Genomic DNA, 18,598 nt, shown 5'->3' with positions numbered 1-18,598 from the left:
ATAGTCTATAGTCTGGACTATAGAATAGTCTATAGTCTGAACTATAGAATAGTCTATAGTCTGGACTATAGAATAGTCTATAGTCTGAACTATAGAATAGTCTATAGTTTGGACTATAGAATAGTCTATAGTCTGGACTATAGATTGGTCTATAGTCTGGACTATAGATTGGTCTATAGACTGGACTATAGATTGGTCTATAGTCTGGACTATAGATTGGTCTATAGACTGGACTATAGAGTATGCTATAGTCTAATTTGTAGAATAGTCGTTGGACTGGAATATTGAATAGTTTATTAACTGGATTATAGAATAGCCTAATTCTGGACTAGATAATTTCTTTCAGTGTATTTGGTTTAGCAAACGCATGCCTACGTTTGTATATTTCTTCCTATAGCAATAAAGCTATACCTTAAGAGAAGGTAATTATCCTTGTAGAGTATAAAAAAATATAAATGTATATATGTATATGTGAATGTAGATATGTATATAAAAACACAACAACATAATAAATACCAACCACATTCGTGCACACATTTAGCAAACGAACCCAACAGTTTCTGAAGTGAAAATATACCATTTTTAAAGAAATCTTTTTTATAGGCAAATAATTATTTGGATGTAAGCAGTTTATTAATTTTTTGGTTCATGGGTTACTAATTATCAGAACTGCTGGGTCTTCCTTTAAATCGCAAAGATATTAAAAAAAGTATAAAAACCAACAACAATAGGAAAAAAGAGGAAAATGTTTCAAAAAGGTTTATTCTTTCACTCAAAGAGTAAAAAAAAGAAAAAGATAAAAAATGGGTATTTCAAGTTTATCCTTGTAGATTTTTTGCTTATTGTAAGGATCTATTGAGTTCTTATTTTTTTTTTCTAAAATATTTTATTTTATCAACAACATTAATAACACAACTTATTATACGTTTAACTAAATATTTGTTTAAAAAATTTTGCATATTTTCTAACCACCAACAACACAACCAACACTAATTCTTTTCTAAAAAGAATTAAGAAAAAAAAAAATAGAAAGGAAAATAAAATCTGTGAATGTCAAGCAAATATAAACGAAACCACAAGACGATCTAGAATAATAACTAAAGCAATGGGTGGTTTGGTTTTTATTAAAAAAAAACATCTAACCAAACGACCTCTTTGACACAATTTTATTTAAATATGTATATTGTATATACAGACATATTATATATATTATATATTAAAAAAAGCTTACACTTTGTTTGCTTAATTTCTTCTTTGAGCTCAAAGTCAAACACGATGTTCTGCTGCTTTTAGAAGACCTTTGAGCTTTTGACATTTGTTAGTTGTCCATTTTTAAAAAATCGGCGGCATATATTGTTGTTTTCAATCGCTTTCTATAAATTACATTTGAAATCTTTTTACATTGTAATCCCTAGAAAGTAAACTCATAATTTCCATTTGTTAAGAAATTTTGATTTTAAAATGATTTTATTTTAATGTCGAATTATAAAATTATATATAAACTGTATTCTGGGCTATAAGCTAAGCTATAGTCTAGTCTATAGTCTGTCCTGTACATAGTATATTCTATAGTCTGGGTTATTATACAGTAGTTTAAACTATAATTATAACTGTGCTATATATAGTTTATAGTATGAGCTATAGAGTAGGCAATAATCTGGGCTATAGTCTAGTTTATAGTCTGGGTTATGCTCTAGTCAATAGTCTGGCCTATAGTCTACTCTATAGTCTGGGTCATACTCTAGTCTATGGTCTAGTCTATAGTCTGGGATATACTACATTCTATAGTCCAGGCTTCAGTCTAGTTATTTGTCTGGATTATAATCTAGTATAGAGTCTAAATAATACTCTACTCTATACTATGAGTCTATAGTCTTGGCTATAATATAGTTTTGTTTTATGTATAATCTAGTCTATAATCTAATCTATTGTTTAGTCTCTAGTATAGTCCTTTCTATAGTCCATTTCTAATCCTATAGTCTAATTAATAATATAATAAAATAATAATTCTAATTAGAGTTTTATAGATAAAACGAATAATAATATAGTTAAAACGAATAAAAAGTCGACTATTTGACTTTTTTCGACAATTTTTTTACTTTTTCCGAGTTTTTCCGACTATTTTAGAGTTTTTGACTTTTTTACATTTATATAAAAATTTCGACTATTTTTGACTTTTTTCTACTATTTTTTAGTTTTTGACTTCTTCCGACCTTTTTCGACTTTCCGACTTTTTGCCTTTTATTTCCAAAGTCGACTTTTCTATTTTTTATTTCTCAGACGATAGTCGAGTTATCGATTTTTTTGGAACAAAATAGTCGGTTTCGACTTTTTTTGACAAAAGGTCGATTGTTCGATTATTGGAAAGTCGATTTATAGAACCCTAATTCTAATATGAATGTATTTAAAACCGTTTTATAACACTTTTCTTAATTCGTCTACAGTCTAGTATATAAACTAGGGTTCTATAGTTGAAACGAAAAGTCGACTTTTCGACTTTTTGCATTTAGTTAAAAGTCGATTTTTCGACTTTTTTCATTTAAGTAAAAGTCGATTTTTCGACTTTTCGACTTTTAATTTTTTTATAAATAGTCGACTTTTCGACTTTTTTCGACTTTTTCCGACTTTTCGACTATTTTCGACTTTTTTCGATTTTTTCCGACTTTTCGACTTTTTTGACTTTTCCGACTATTTTCGACTTTTTCCGATATTTTCCGACTATTTTCGACTTTTTACGACTTTTTTTCGACTTTTTCCGACTTATTTCGCCTTTTTCCGACTTTTTTAGACTTTCCGACTTTTATTTACAAAGTCGACTTTTCGACTTTTTTCATAGACGATAGTCGAGTTATCGACTTTTTTGGAACAAAATAGTCGACTTCGAATTTTTTCGACAAAAAGTCTATAGTTAGATTATTCGAAAGTCGATTTATAGAACCCTAATATAAACTATTCAATAGTCAAGTTTGTAGTAAAATTTATAATCTAGTATAGAGACTAGTATGTTGTTTAGTATTTAAACTAGTCTATTGTTTAATCTATATTATATTCCGCTGTTTAGATCCACTCAATAGTATAAAAAATCAAATATGAATTTATTTTAAACCGTTTTACAACACTATTTTCGTAATACGAACTCATCACTAGTACATTTGTCCCTACCTTACCAACACTGATTGTTTAATAATACAAATACAACACAAAAGAGAATTGCCAAAAACAGCTGTTGTTGGCAAAAAATTATTTTGAAAGCAAAAATTGAAATGTCATCCACTGCAGCAGAAGAAATTGGTAAATTTTGTATTTTATTATTATTTTAATAATATAAAGTAAATTTCATTTATAAAAATAATATTTTTTAAAAAATCAATATGTTTTTAAAGTATTTGATATATTTTTAATTAAAAAAATATGTTTTGTTTATTTAAAGAATTATTAGAACGTGTGCTTTTACGTTTGGGTTGTGCGGATACCGATGAGAAATTGGAATCATGTGTGGGACGTTTTCTAACGCCGGTTATACTAAAGATTACCTCGCCACATGATAATGTGAGAAATAAGGTATGTAATAATTTAGTAGTTTAACTTTAATTTTGTTTAAAAATTATGAATCATTTCATATTTTTGTCTAGGTTGTGGAGGTCTTGACACACATTAAGCGTCGCTTAACCTCTAGACCGTTAGTGCAGATACCCGTAGAGGCTTTGATAGATCAATATAAAAATTCAGCTGATTCACCATTTTTACAAAATTTTGCCATTATTTTCATAACCATGGGCTATCCACGGCTGAATTTGGAACAACGCAGCAATTTGGCGGCTAAAGTTGTTAGCTGTGAGGAAAAATTGGAAAATTATCAGGATAAGTAAGTCAACAAAAACAATTTTTATTTGTTAAATAGCTGTTGATATTTCATATGTATATTTTAGATTGTTTATGTTGATTTTACCCGATTTAAATGACCTCAAATTACCCGATGATCCGGCTCAACGTAAAAATGTTTTAAATTTGCATGACAAACCGGAAATAAAGAAGAATTTTTTGTCTTTGCTGCAAGATGTTTTATTACTGCCCTATGGTGTTACTCAAGAGCAAGAAGTTCCACCCGGTATGAGTCCGTATTCCTTTAAAAGGGTTATTGTTAATAACTGGAAGGCAGAGGATTTGGAAAATGTAAGAGCTTTCCTTAAATTGTGATTCTTTTGAAAGACATTTTCCAATTTTCTTATTATAGATCAAAAAGGGCATAGTGCGTCTAATATGTTCGGGTATTTTTACTGATACTGAAATCTTTCTTTTATTGGTATTGGCCTCCTCTGATACTCGCTTTAGCGTAGCTACGCCAGCCATAGCAGAATTGAGTAAAGTTTGCACTATATTGGAGTTTAATGATCCCTTGGTGACCATGCCTTTATATAGTTTGTTCTCGGGCAACAACTCCCAAGTGGCCGAGCGTAAAACCACTCCCTGTTGTTCTCGTGTTAGACAAAAACTATTGTTATATCTCCTTAAATGTCGTGGCAAAGGGATTAGTGTACCTAAGGGCATACAAGTGGTATTTGAGGGTCTATTTGGCACCAATACCAGTCAGAAGTGTAAGGTCTTGTCTCTACAATTTGCCGAGGTTTTGATAAAAGAGTGAGTCTTTTTTTATACATTTTTAAAGACAAAACCTTTTTAGTCATATTTTTTTCTTTAAAGGGGACCCTCTGACATTATAACCAAAGTTTCTAAAGTCTTATTAACCGGTTTCACTAAGCTGGTGGGCAAGGAATCAAGTGAGCCCAACGATGTACAGAATGCAGCCTATTCTGCTTTAGCACAACTCTCACGCACTTGTCCCTCGGCCGTTAATCAGGATTTGAAGATAGTGTTATCCTATTTTAATCATTTAACTAATTCCACTCCTGAACTACATTCCTCCATAAGAGAGGCTTTGGTAGCCATGGCTCCTGCTTTTGCCTGGAAAGCTAAAGATGATGACAACACCTCTTCGGAAGAAGTACAATTGTCCGGTCAACAACACTTGCTATTGGCTATGTTGTCCGATAATGCCGAGTCTAAACTGCATATTGTACAAAATGTCACCAGTATCTTTCTCACCACTTGTTATCCTGAGTATTATGCTCCCGCTAGATATTTATTATTACTTATAGCTGGAGAACGGTAGGTTTTTCTCTCATCAATTTTTTCCTTAACAACTTTACTAATTCTTTTTTCTTTTCCAGCAATTCATTGCGTGAAAATGTTACTTCTTATTTGTATGGTGTTTCTAAAAAGGATCATATTAATTACAATATGTTGTCTTCGATAGAGTTTCCTTTGGATAAGGACAAAGATGATTTTAATAAATTAACTTCGGAACAACGTCATGTTATTTTGCCTAGTTTTAAGTCTATGATGCGTCATGTTAATGAGACTTCACAGAAGCGACTAAAGAAAAATCTAACGGTGTTGGTGGGACGCACCAAACTGCCTTTCTCTTTGGAGGTTTATGAAGAGGTAAGAGAATAAAAAAAATGTTTTCAAAAATTAACATTATACTAGTCAATAGTTTAGTCTATACATTAGTTTATAGTTGACTATATACTATATTCTTGTTTATAGTATATATTGTAGTCTATAGTCTAAGAGTATAGACTAGTCTATTCTAGTCTATAGTCTAGACTAAAGTCTAGTCTACAGTCTAGTCGATAGTTTAGTCTATAGTCTAGTGTAAAGTCTATTCTTTAGTCTAGTGTAAAGTATATTCTATAGTCTAGTCTATAGTAAAGTCTATGGTCTAGTCTATGGTCTAGTCTAGAGTCTAGTCTATAGTCTTGTATATAGTGTAGTCGATAGTCTATTCTATACTCTAGTTTATAGTCTAGTCTATAGTCTAGTCTATAGTCTAGTCTATAATCTAGTCTAAAGTCTAGTCTAGAGTCTAGTCTATAGTCTAGTCTATAGTCTAGTCTATAGTCTAGTCTATAGTCTAGTCTATAGTCTAGTCTATAGTCTAGTCTATAGTCTAGTCTTTAGTCTATTCTATAGTCTAGTCTTTAGTCTAGTCTATAGTCTAACGTCTAGTCAATAGTCTAGTCTATAGTCTACTTTATAGTCAGGTCTATGGTCTAGTCTATAGTCTACTTTATAGTCTGGTCTATGGTCTATTCTATAGTCTAGTCTATAGTCCACTTTCTAGTCTATGGTCTAGTCTATAGTCTAGTCTATAGTCTAGTCTACAATCTAGTCTATAGTATAATCTATAATCTAGTCTAGTCTGTAGTCTAATCTATAGTCTTGTCTATAATCTAGTCTATAGTCTAGTCTGTAGTCTAGTCTCTAGTTTAGTTTATAGTCTAGTCTATAGTCTGGTCTATAGTTTATTTTATAGTTTAGTTTATAGTCTAGTCTATAGTCTAGTTTATAGTCTAGTCTATAGTGATGTATATAGTCTATACTAGACTATAGTCTTGACTAGAGTTTAGTCTAGAGTCTATTCTAGAATCTAGTCTGTAGTCTAGTCTATAGTCTAGTCTAGTCTAGACTATAGTCTAGTCCATAGTGTAATCTAGTCCAAAGTGTAGTCTGTAGTGAGATCTATAATCAAGTCTATACTCCAGTCTTAAGTCTAGCCTAGTATATAGTCAAGTCTACAGTCTGGTCTTTAAAGTTTAGCCATTACGAATTTTTTCGAAAAGTTAAAAACTCATAAATTTCTTCTTTTAATTTACTAAACAAGTTCTATATCCGTTTTTTATGACGTTTTTCCACAAACTAGCAATGTTCGAATTAATTTCGAATTTTTCGAACATAATGAAATACTACGAAATTGATCAAAATTTTACATTTTTATATGTAATCAATAGTAATTTCAATTTTAAAACGTTTTTTTTTCTATTACAGATTTTGGACTACTTACGCATTTGCTTTTGGTATTCCGCTGGTGCTCGTTGTGCTCCTGGTGATGCTCATTATATGCAAAAAATTAAAAACTACATACAATGTAATTATGAAGAATCCGAAAATAATGAATTACATCAATATTTATTATTCATACAAAGAGGCGTAGAAGCCAAAAGAAGTAAGTGCCAATTATAACAAACCTTTTATATTATATCGTATACTATTTTCATCCTTTCTCTCTCTTTCTCTTCCCTTAGATGAATCAAATTTATTATGTTTATATGATCTTCTCAATGCCACTCCCGAGCTGTTGTGTAAATCTCAAATACATTTGTTAGAACCATTGAGCAATTCACTCAAAGATGTTTCTGAAGTTATGCGTATTAATGTCTCACAAATTGTAGGCATTTTATGGGCCTATGGTAGTGATGAAAAAGAATTTGAGGCACAGGTATGAGAATAAAGAAAAACTAAATAAATTTGTGTTAAATTTCCATCATTTGTTATTACAGATCACCGACTGTTTGAAATCATTACCTCAAAAAAGTCTTGAACATAAACACGGCTGGCTATTGGTATTGGGTCATGCCTTTAGTCGTTATATACGTCATGTCAAAGCTAATAATCAACAAAAAGATTTTCAAAATTGGTCACAATTTGTGGATGCTATTAAAGTTATAGGTCTGTTATTCTAAACATAAAAATATATCGTTTTTGAAATTAAAATCTCTTTTATTTTTAGCTGAAATTTTGGTTAAAGGTCCTCAAGATTTGTTAATATCGGCTGCTGTAAAATGTATCTCCATGATAGGCAAATATACTGAAATACCAAATGTACAATTGGAGATCACTTTTCAAAAAGCTGATGCTGACGACGAAGATGAAGAAATGACTGAGTATAGTAAGTTTTCAACACACTCTTAAATCTTTATTAAACTTATACTTATAAATATTATTCCTTTAAGCTGCCACCGGTTCCACAAAATTCTTTATTTTCACTGTTGTTCATCGCCTGCTGCTAAGATCTTCGGTACGCCCTAAAATTCGTGGTGAGGCGGCCAATTGTTTAGGCAATTTAGCCATTGGTGATGGTGATTACTTTACCCAACGTAATCTTGATAAATTCCTTGCCATGGTTAAGGTACAAAAGGATGCTGCTCTTAACATTTCTATATCCGATGCTATTGCCTCTACTTTGTGTGGTTATGATGTGGGTGAGGGCGCACCGACTGAAGATTTTGTTAATATTCATTGCACAGATGAGGCTTTTGAAAAGTTTTTGAATGCTTTAATACGTCTGGTGCCTGAACCAAATCCACATTCACGTCAAGCATGTTCGGTTTGGTTACTGGCTGTGGTTAAACATTGTAGTTATCGTCCGGCTGTATTGAGTCAAAAGCAAATGTTACAGTATGCTTTTACGGAATTGTTGTCAGATGATAGTGGTAAGTAAAGGAGAATCATTTTTTTTATAGTAAAGAATATAGTCTAGTCTATTGTCTAGTTTATATTCTAGTCTATAGTCTAGCCTATAGTCTATAGTCTAAACTAATTTATAGTATATAGTCAAGTCTATAGTCTAATCTATAGTGTAGTTTACAGTCTATAGTCGAATCTATAGCTGAGTTTATAGTCTACATCCGAGTCTATAATCTAATTCATTCTATAGTCTAATCTGTAGTCTAGTCTATCGTCTAGTATATAGTCTAGTCTATAGTCCACTCTAGTATATAGTCTAGTCTATAGTCCAGTCTATAGTATAGTCTATAGTTTAGTCTATTGTTTATTCTATATTTTAGTCTATAGTCTAGTCTATAGTCAAGTCTATAGTCCAGTTTACAGTCTAGTATACAGTCTATAGGCTAGTCTTTAGTCTAGTCTATAGTCTAGTCTATAGTCTAGTCTATAGTCTAGTCTATAGTCTAGTCTATAGTCTAGTCTATAGTCTAGTCTATAGTCTAGTCTATAGTCTAGTCTATAGTCTAGTCTATAGTCTAGTCTATAGTCTAGTCTATAGTCTAGTCTATAGTCTAGTCTATAGTCTAGTCTATAGTCTAGTCTATAGTCTAGTCTATAGTCTAGTCTATAGTCTAGTCTATAGTCTAGTCTATAGTCTAGTCTATAGTCTAGTCTATAGTCTATTCTATGGTCTAGTCTATAGTCTAGTCTATAGTCTAGTCTATTATAAAGTCTAGTCTATAGTCTAATCTAGTGTATAGTCTAGTCTACAGTATAGTGGAGTCTACAGTAAAGTCTATAGTCTAGTCCTACTGTCTAATCTATAGTTTAGTCTAAAGTCTAGTCTGTATTTTAAACCATAGTCATGAAATGTTCACTAAAATATCCTTTTAATAAAAATCTTTCCAGAATTTGTACAAGATGTTGCTTCACGTGGTTTAGGTTTGGTTTACAATCTCTCAGATCCTAGCAGTCAAAATGATTTGGCTAATTCTTTACTGGATCAGCTTATGGGAGGCAAACGTAAGGTAAATAAAGTTAATCAGGACACTGAACTATTTGCTGAAGGCATGTTGGGCAAAACACCCACTGGGTAAGTTAAACAGACATTTCTTTTATAATACATTTCTTCATGCTTCACTGTATTCCAATTATAGAGGCAACATTACCACCTACAAAGAGTTGTGCTCTCTGGCCTCCGATCTCAATCAACCCGAAATGATTTATCAATTTATGCAACTGGCTAATCATAATGCTGCTTGGACTAGCAAACTAGGAGCCGCCTTCGGTCTCAAGTCTCTTTCCAGCGAAACAAAATCTAAAATGGAACCTTATTTTGGTAAAATTGTACCACGTCTCTATCGTTATAAATACGATCCCACACCAAAAATACAAAATTCCATGATTTCCATATGGGATTCAATAGTCAGTGAACCTAAAGAGGTGGTAGAAAAGTATTATTGGGAAATTTTAAGAGAAATCTTAGATAATTTGACGTTTAATGAATGGCGTGTACGTATAGCATGTTGTTTGGCAGTAAGAGATCTGTTACGACGTCCCAATGGTTTAAGATTGCGTACGGATGAGAAGAGACAAGTTAGTGGTGATAAGGAAAGTCCAGTGGCATCACCTTCAAAAAGTAAAATGGAAGTTGGTAAGTTAATTTTTATTTACTTTCTGTAAAGGATTGATATTAATTTTGTGTCTGTAAAAGATGGTGAAGTACCAGAACCTGAACTCAAAGAATTATGGTCTCAACTTTTCCGTGTAATGGATGATATACATGAGGGTACTCGTTTGGCAGCTCAGGGATCAGCGATGTTTTTAAGCAAGGTATGACAAAGAACTTCTTTATTTTAAAGCTGTTAATTTAACAAAATCTTATTTGTTGCAGCTTTGTGTTATTGCCGCCTCTTCGGATCACGGCAAGTCTGGCACTGCGGTTGCCTCTTCCATTTTACCTTTCCTGCTAGAAACTGGTGTCACCCATACGGTCGATGATATACGCAAAATTAGTATTAAAACAATTTCGGAAATGATTGATTCTTCGGGTGCTTTAATAGCTCCTCATCTTCCCTCTCTTATACCCTGTTTGCTCAAGGCCACTGGTGAATTAGAGTCAACTAAATTATCTTATCTTTCCACACGTTTAGGGGCTGATCATGATGCCCAAGAGAAGGTGGATTCTATAAGAGCTGAGGCTGCCAAAAGTCATCATACCACAGAGACAACAGCTAAGGTAAGTTATTCCTCATTTCATGTAATGATTTTTAATAAAAAACCTTATTTTTCAGTGTGTTCGCTTTGTGGACTATCCAGCCTTGGAGAAAATGACTCCTGCGATCTTGGATCTTATTAAAACCAGTGTCAATTTGGGCACCAAAATTGCCTGTGCTCATTTTATTTGCTTGGTAAGTTAAACTAAAAAAAATTGAAAAGAAATTAAGTTATTAATCGATTTATTATTACTACAGATTAGCATACGTGTGGGCAGTGAAATGACTCCTTTGGTGGGTAAATATCTGGGTGCTTGTTTTGTGGGTCTAAAAGATCGCAATGCCACCGTGCGCAAATACTATGCCAGTGCTATAGGTCATTTAATTGGCATAGCAAAGGTAGGTCTTCAATTTCTTAATAATAGTTTCCATTTCATTAAACATTTTTCTCCCTTTTTCCAGGAACAATCTATACGTAATCTTTTCGTCAAACTCGATGAATTGTATATGGAAAATCCTGCCAATCGTTCGGCTGTACTGGTCATACAATCCATCAATAAACGTCACAATGAATTACTCAAAGATTATTTGGATAGTGTTTTACCCCTGATCTTTTTTGCCATGCATGAAGAACCCAATGATGAAAATAAAACCACCATTGAATTGTGGCGTGATTTATGGAATGAAATTAGTCCTGGAGATGCTGGAATACGCATGAATCTTAATGTTATAGTGCCAAAATTGGAGAAATCTCTCCATGATGCCAGCTGGTCCCGTAAGGCCCAGGCTGCTAATGCTATACAAACTATAGCTAAACGTTTGAAATCTACTATGGAAGAAGCGGATCGTTTGCGTTTGATTAGTTTGCTTATAACTGGTTTACAGGGCCGCACTTTTCAGGGTAAAGAACGTTTGTTGCAAGCCTTAGCTGCCTTATGCAAAGGATTAGATCATAAACATGAAATCTGTGACAAGATTATTGAGTCAGCCATGAAAGAGTGTCGCAAAGAGGAGCCGCAGTATCGCACCTTGGCGCTAGCTAGTTTGGGTGATATTTTGGAGGAACTGGAACAGGATCGTTTTGAAGAGGTAAGTGGATAAAACTTTATGGACACTAGACTATATACTGGACAATAGTTTAAATTATATTTTCTGTACTAGACTATAGGCAAAAATATAGACAAGACTGTAGACGAAACAGTAGACAAAAGTCTAGACTATAAACTAGACAGTAGACTTGACTATAGACTAGTGTGTAGACTAGACAGAAGAATAGACTGTAGACTAGACTTGACTATAGACTAGCAGTAGACAAGAGTATAGATTAGACTGTAGACTAGACAGTAGATTAGACTATAGCCTAGACAATAGACTAGACAATAGACTAGACAATAGACTAGACAATAGACTAGACTATAGATTATACTATAGACAAGACCATAGACTGAGCTATAGACTAGATGATAGACTAGACCATAGATTAGACTATAGACTAGACTGTAGATTAGACTATAGACTAGACTGTAGATTAGACTACAGACTTGGCAGTAGACTTGGCTGCAGACTAGACTGTAGACTATAGATTTGGCTGTAGACAAGATTGTAGAATATACTATAGACTAGACTATAGATTATACTATAGACTAGAATGTAGTCTAGACTATAGACTAGACAATAGACTAGACTGTAGCCTAGACAATAGACTAGGCTATAGACTAGACTATAGATTAGAATATAGACTAGACTATAGATTAGAATATAGACCAGACTATACGCTAGACTATAGCCTAGACAATAGACTAGACTATAGACTAGACAGTAGACTAGACTATAGACTAGACTATAGGCTAGACAGTACACTAGATTGTATACTAGACAGTCGAATAGACTATACAATAGACTAGACTATAGACTAGACTCTTAGACTAGACTGTAGACTAGACAATAGACTGAACTGTATACTAGACAGTAGAGTAGACAATCCACTAGACAATTGACTAGACTATAGATTAGAATATAGGCTGGACAATTGACTGGACAATAGACTAGACTATATACTAGACTATAGACTAGACTTTAGGCTAGACTATAGACTAGACTATAGACTAGACTGTAGGCTAGACTATAGGCTTGGCTATAGACTAATCTATTGACTTGGCTATAGACTAATCTATAGACTTTGCTGTAGACTAGACTGTAGACTAGACATTAGACTATACTATAGACTAGACAATAGACTAAACTTTATACTAGACAGTAGAGCCGACAATAGACTAGACCATTGACTAGACTATAGACTGGACAATGGACTAGACTATAGACTAGAATATAGACTAGACTGGACAATAGACTGGACAATAGACTAGACAATAGACTAGACTATAGACTAGCCTATAGACTAGACTATAGACTAGACTGTAGACTAGACTATAGACTAGACTATAGACTAGAATATTGACTGGACAATAGACTATACTATAGACTAGACAGTATAGTCTAATCTAAACTATAGATTAGAATATAGACTACACTATAGATTAGAATATAGACTAGACTATAGACTAGACTATAGACTAGACTATAGACTAGACAATAGACTAGACTATAGACTTGACAGTAGACTAGACTATAGACTAGACAGTTGACTAGATTGTATACTAGACAGTCGAATAGACTATAGACTATACAATAGACTAGACTGTAGACTAGACAATAGACTAAACTGTATACTAGACAGTAGAGTAGACAATCCACTAGACAATTGACTAGACTATAGACTAGAATATAGACTGGACAATTGACTGGACAATAGACTAGACTATAGACTAGACTTTAGGCTAGACTATAGACTAGACAATAGACTAGAATATGGACTAGACTGGACAATAGACTAGACAATAGACTAGAATATAGACTAGAATATAGACTAGCCTATAGACTAGACTATAGACTAGCCTATAGACTAGACTGTAGACTAGACTATAGACTAGACTATCGACTAGACTATAGACTAGACTATCGACTAGACTATAGACTAGACTATCGACTAGACTATAGACTAGACTATAGACTAGACTATAGACTAGACTATAGACTAGACTATAGACTAGACTATAGACTTGACTATAGACTAGACTATAGACTAGACTATAGACTAGACTATACTATAGACTAGACTATAGACTAGACTATACTATAGACTAGACTATAGACTAGACTATAGACTAGAATATTGACTGGACAATAGACTATACTATAGACTAGACAATCTAGTCTAATCTACAGTCTAGTGTACAGTCTAGTCTGTCGTAGACTAGACTATAGACTAGAATATAGACTAGAATCTATAGTCTAACCTACTGTCTAGTCTATAGTCTACAGCCTAGACTACTGTCTGACAATTGTCTAGTCTATTGTCTACTCTACTCTCTAGTCTATTATACAGTTTAGTCTATTGTACAGTCTAGTCTACAGTGCATAGTCTAGTCTTTTGTCTATTGTACAGTCTAGTTTATAGTCTAGTCTACATTCTAGTCTATAGTCTAGTCTACAGTCTAGTCTATAGTCTAGTCTAGAGACCAGTCTATAGCATAGTCTACTGTTTAGTCTACAGTCTAGTCTATAGTCTACTCTACTGTCTAGTCTACAGTCTAGTATACAGTTTAGCCTATTCTACAGTCTAATCTATAGACTTTGCTGTAGACTAGACTGTACAATAGACTAAACTGTATACTAGACTGTAGACTAGACAGTAGAGTAGACTATAGACTAGACAGTAGAGTAGACTATAGACTAGACAATTGTCTAGACTATAGACTTGACTAGACTATAGACTAGAATATAGACTAGACTATAGACTAGAATATAGACTAGACTGGACAATAGACTAGACAATAGACTAGACTATAGACTAGACTATAGACTAGACTATAGACTAGACTATAGACTACACTATAGACTAGACTATAGACTAGAATATTGACTGGACAATAGACTATACTATAGACTAGACAGTCTAGTCTAATCTACAGTCCAGTCTACTGTCTAGTGTACAGTCTAGTCTGCTGTAGACTAGACTATAGACTAGAATATAGACTAGACTATAGACTAGAATATAGACTTGACTATTGACTGGACAATAGACTATACTATATACTAGACAGTCTACACTATAGACTAGACAGTCTGCTAGACTGTAGACTAGACAGTAGACACGACTATAGACTAGACAGTAGACACGACTGTAGACTAGACAGTAGACTCGACTATGGACTAGCCTGTAGGCTATACAGTAGGCTAGACAATAGACTAGACTGTAGACTAGACTATAGACTAGACTGGAGACTAGACAGTAGACTAGACTATAGACTGGCTGTAGACTATAGACTGGACTGTAGACTAGACTATAAACTAGACTGTAGACTAGACTGTACACTAGACAGTACACTAGACTATAGACTGGACTGTAGACTAGACTATAGACTAGACAGTAGTCTAGGCTGTAGACTAGACTATAGACTAGACAGTAGGTTAGACTATAGATTGGACTGTAGACTAGACAGCAGACTAGACTGTAGACTAGACTGTAGACTATACAGTAGGCTAGACAATAGATTAGACTGTATACTGGACAGTAGTCTAGATTATAGATTAGACTGTAGACACGACAGTAGACTATAGACTAGACTGTAGACTTGACTGTAGACTAGACTGTAGACTAGACTGTAGACTTGACTGTAGACTAGACTGTAGACTTGACTGTAGACTAGACTATAGACTATACAGCAGACTAGACTGTAGACTAGACTGTACACTAGACTGTACACTAGACAGTAGACTAGACTGTACACTAGACAGTAGACTAGACTATAGACTAGACTGTAGATTAGACTAGACTATAGACTAGACTGTCTAGTCTATAGTAGTCTATTTTCCAGTCAATATTCTAGTCTATAGTCTAGTCTAGTCTATATTCTAGTCTATAGTCTAGTCTAATCTACAGTCTAGTCTACTGTCTAGTGTACAGTCTAGTCTGCTGTAGACTAGACTATAGACTAGAATATAGACTTGACTATTGACTGGACAATAGATTATACCATAGGCTAGTCAGTCTAGTCTAGACAGCCTAGTCTATAGTCTAGTCTAATCTACAGTCTAGTCTATAGTCTAGTGTACAGTCTAGTCTACTGTCTATTCTACAGTCTAGTCTGCTGTATAGTCTACAGTCTAGTCTATAGTCTACAGTCTAATCTATAATCTAGACTACTGTCCAGTCTATAGTCTAGCCTACTGTATAGTCTACAGTCTAGTCTGATGTCTAGTCTACAGTCTAATCTATAGTCTAACCTACTGTCTAGTCTACAGCCTAGACTACTGTCTATTCTATAGTCTAGTCTACAGTCCAGTCTATAGTCTAGTCTACTGTCAAGTGTACAATATAGTCTACAGTCTAGTTTATAGTCTAGTCTACAGTCTAGTCTACAGTCTAGTCTACAGTCTAGTCTATAGCCCAGTCTATAGTCCAGTCTATAGTCTAGTCTACTGTCTAGTCTCCAGTCTAGTCTATAGTTTAGTCTATTGTCTAGCCTACTGTATAGCCAATAGTATAGTCGAGTCTACTGTCTAGTCTACAGTCTAGTCCATAGTCGTGTCTACTGTCTAGTCTACAGTCTAGTCTATAGTCAAGTTTACTGTCTAGTCTATAGTCTAGTCTCTAGCATAGTCTACTGTCTAGTCTACAGTCTAGTCTATAGTCGAGTCTACTGTCTAGTCTACAGTCTAGTCTATAGTCTAGTCTACAGTCTAGTCAATAGCATAGTCTATAGTCTAGTCTGCAGTCCAGTCTATAGTCTAGTCTGTAGTCTAGTCTACAGTCCAGTCTATAGCCTAGTCTACAGTCCAGTCTAGTCTACTGTCTAGTTTACAGTCTAGTTTACAGTCTAGTCTACTGTCTAGTCTCCAGTCTAGTCTATAGTCCAGTCTATAGTCTAGCCTACAGTCTAGCCTACAGTCTAATCTATAGTCGAGTCTACTGTCTAGTCTACTGTCTAGTTTCCAGTCTAGTCTACAGTCTAGTCTACTGTTTTGTCTCCAGTCTAGTCTATAGTCTAGTCTACAGTCCGGTCTATAGTCTAGTCTATATAGTCTACTGTCTAGTCTACAGTCTAGTCTATAGCCTAGTCTACAATTTAGTCTAAAGTCTAGTCTACAGTCTAGTCTGCTGTATAGTCTACAGTCTAGTCTATAGTCTATTGTCCAGTCTATAGTCTAGTCTATTGTCCAGTCTATAGTCTAGTCTATTGTCCCGTCTATATTAGTCCAGTCTATATTCTATAGGCCAGTCTATAGTCTAGTCTATTGTCTAGTCTATAGTTTAGTCTATAGTCTAGTCTATAGTCTAGTCTATAGTCTAGTCTATAGTCTAGTCTATTGTCTAGTCTATTGCCCAGTCTATTGTCCAGTCTATAGTCTAGTCTATTGTCCAGTCTATAGTCGAGTCTATAATCTAGCCTATAGACTAGACTGTAGACTATACAGCAGACTAGACTGTACAGTAAACAGTAGACTAGACTGTAGATCAGACTAGACTATAGACTAGACTGTCTAGTCTATAGTATAGTCTATTGTCCAGTCAATAGACTAATATAGACGGGACAATACACTAGAGAGTAGACTATGCTATAGACTGGACTGTAGACTAGACTATAGACTAGACTGGAGACTAGACAGTAGACTAGACTGTAGACTAGACAATAGACTAAACTTTAGGCTATACAGTAGGCTAGACAATAGACTAGACTGTAGACTAGACTATAGACTAGACTGGAGACTAGACAGTAGACTAGACTATAGACTGGGCTATAGACTAGACTATAGACTAGACTGTAGACTAGAGTATAAACTAGACTGTAGGCTAGACAGTATACTCGACTAAAGACTAGACTGTAGGCTAGACTATAGACTGGACTATAGACTAGACTGGAGACTAGACAGTAGACTAGACTGTAAACTAGACAGTAGACTAGACAGTAGACTATGCTATAGACTAGACTGTAGACTAGACTATAGACTAGACAGTAGACTTGACTATAGACTAGACAGTAGACACGACTATAGACTAGACAGTAGACTCGACTATAGACTAGACTGTAGGCTATACAGTAGGCTAGACAATAGACTAGACTGTAGACTAGACTATAAACTAGACTGTAGACTAGATTGTACACTAGACAGTAGGCTAAACTATAGACTGGACTGTAGACTAGACAGTAGACACGACTATAGACTAGACAGTAGACTCAACTATAGACTAGACTTTAGGCTATACAGTAGGCTAGACAATAGACTAGACTGTAGACTAGACTATAGACTAGACTGGAGACTAGACTATAGACTGGGCTATAGACTAGACTATAGACTAGACTATAGACTAGACTATAGACTGGACTGCAGACTAGACTATAGACTGGACTGCAGACTAGACAGTAGACTCGACTATAGACTAGACTGTAGACTAGACAGTAGACTATGCTATAGACTAGACTGTAGACTAGACTATAGACTAGACAGTAGACTTGACTATAGACTAGACTGTAGACTAGACAGTAGACACGACTACAGACTAGACAGTAGACTCGACTATAGACTAGACTATAGACTGGGCTATAGACTAGACTATAGACTAGACTGTAGACTAGACTATAAACTAGACTGTAGACTAGATTGTACACTAGACAGTAGGCTAAACTATAGACTGGACTGTATACTGGACAGTAGTCTAGATTATAGATTAGACTGTAGACTCGACACTAGACTCTAGACTATACAGCAGACTAGACTGTAGACTAGACTGTTCACTAGACAGTAGACTAGACCATAGACTAGACTGTAGATTAGACTATAGACTAGACTGTCTAGTCTATAGTATAGTCTATTGTCCAGTCAACAGTCAAGTCTATATTCTAGTCTATAGTCTACAGCAGACTAGACTGTACACTAGACAGTAGACTAGAATATAGACGATAGTCTAGAATATT

General features: G+C 34.3%; 1 protein-coding gene across 1 annotated transcript; it reads left to right on the top strand.

The window, feature by feature from the left end:
• The first annotated feature begins 3,179 nt into the window (after positions 1-3,179).
• On the top strand, positions 3,180-11,686 carry LOC111686714 (proteasome-associated protein ECM29 homolog). Its single transcript, XM_023449085.2, has 19 exons — positions 3,180-3,291; positions 3,431-3,561; positions 3,633-3,865; positions 3,930-4,173; positions 4,235-4,638; positions 4,702-5,166; positions 5,229-5,502; positions 6,889-7,066; positions 7,146-7,339; positions 7,401-7,569; positions 7,631-7,789; positions 7,854-8,333; positions 9,256-9,439; positions 9,504-10,000; positions 10,061-10,179; positions 10,241-10,585; positions 10,641-10,757; positions 10,821-10,961; positions 11,025-11,686. Exons 1-19 carry the CDS (start codon positions 3,264-3,266, stop codon positions 11,661-11,663), a joined length of 5,001 nt encoding a protein of 1,666 aa, XP_023304853.2. The 5' UTR covers positions 3,180-3,263; the 3' UTR covers positions 11,664-11,686.
• Positions 11,687-18,598: the final 6,912 nt, after the last annotated feature.

This window comes from Lucilia cuprina, chromosome 6, assembly GCF_022045245.1.
Source record: "Lucilia cuprina isolate Lc7/37 chromosome 6, ASM2204524v1, whole genome shotgun sequence".
NCBI lineage: Eukaryota > Metazoa > Arthropoda > Insecta > Diptera > Calliphoridae > Lucilia > Lucilia cuprina.
The sequence above is the reverse complement of the archived record's forward strand: the minus strand, read 5'-3'. Positions and strand labels throughout refer to the sequence as shown.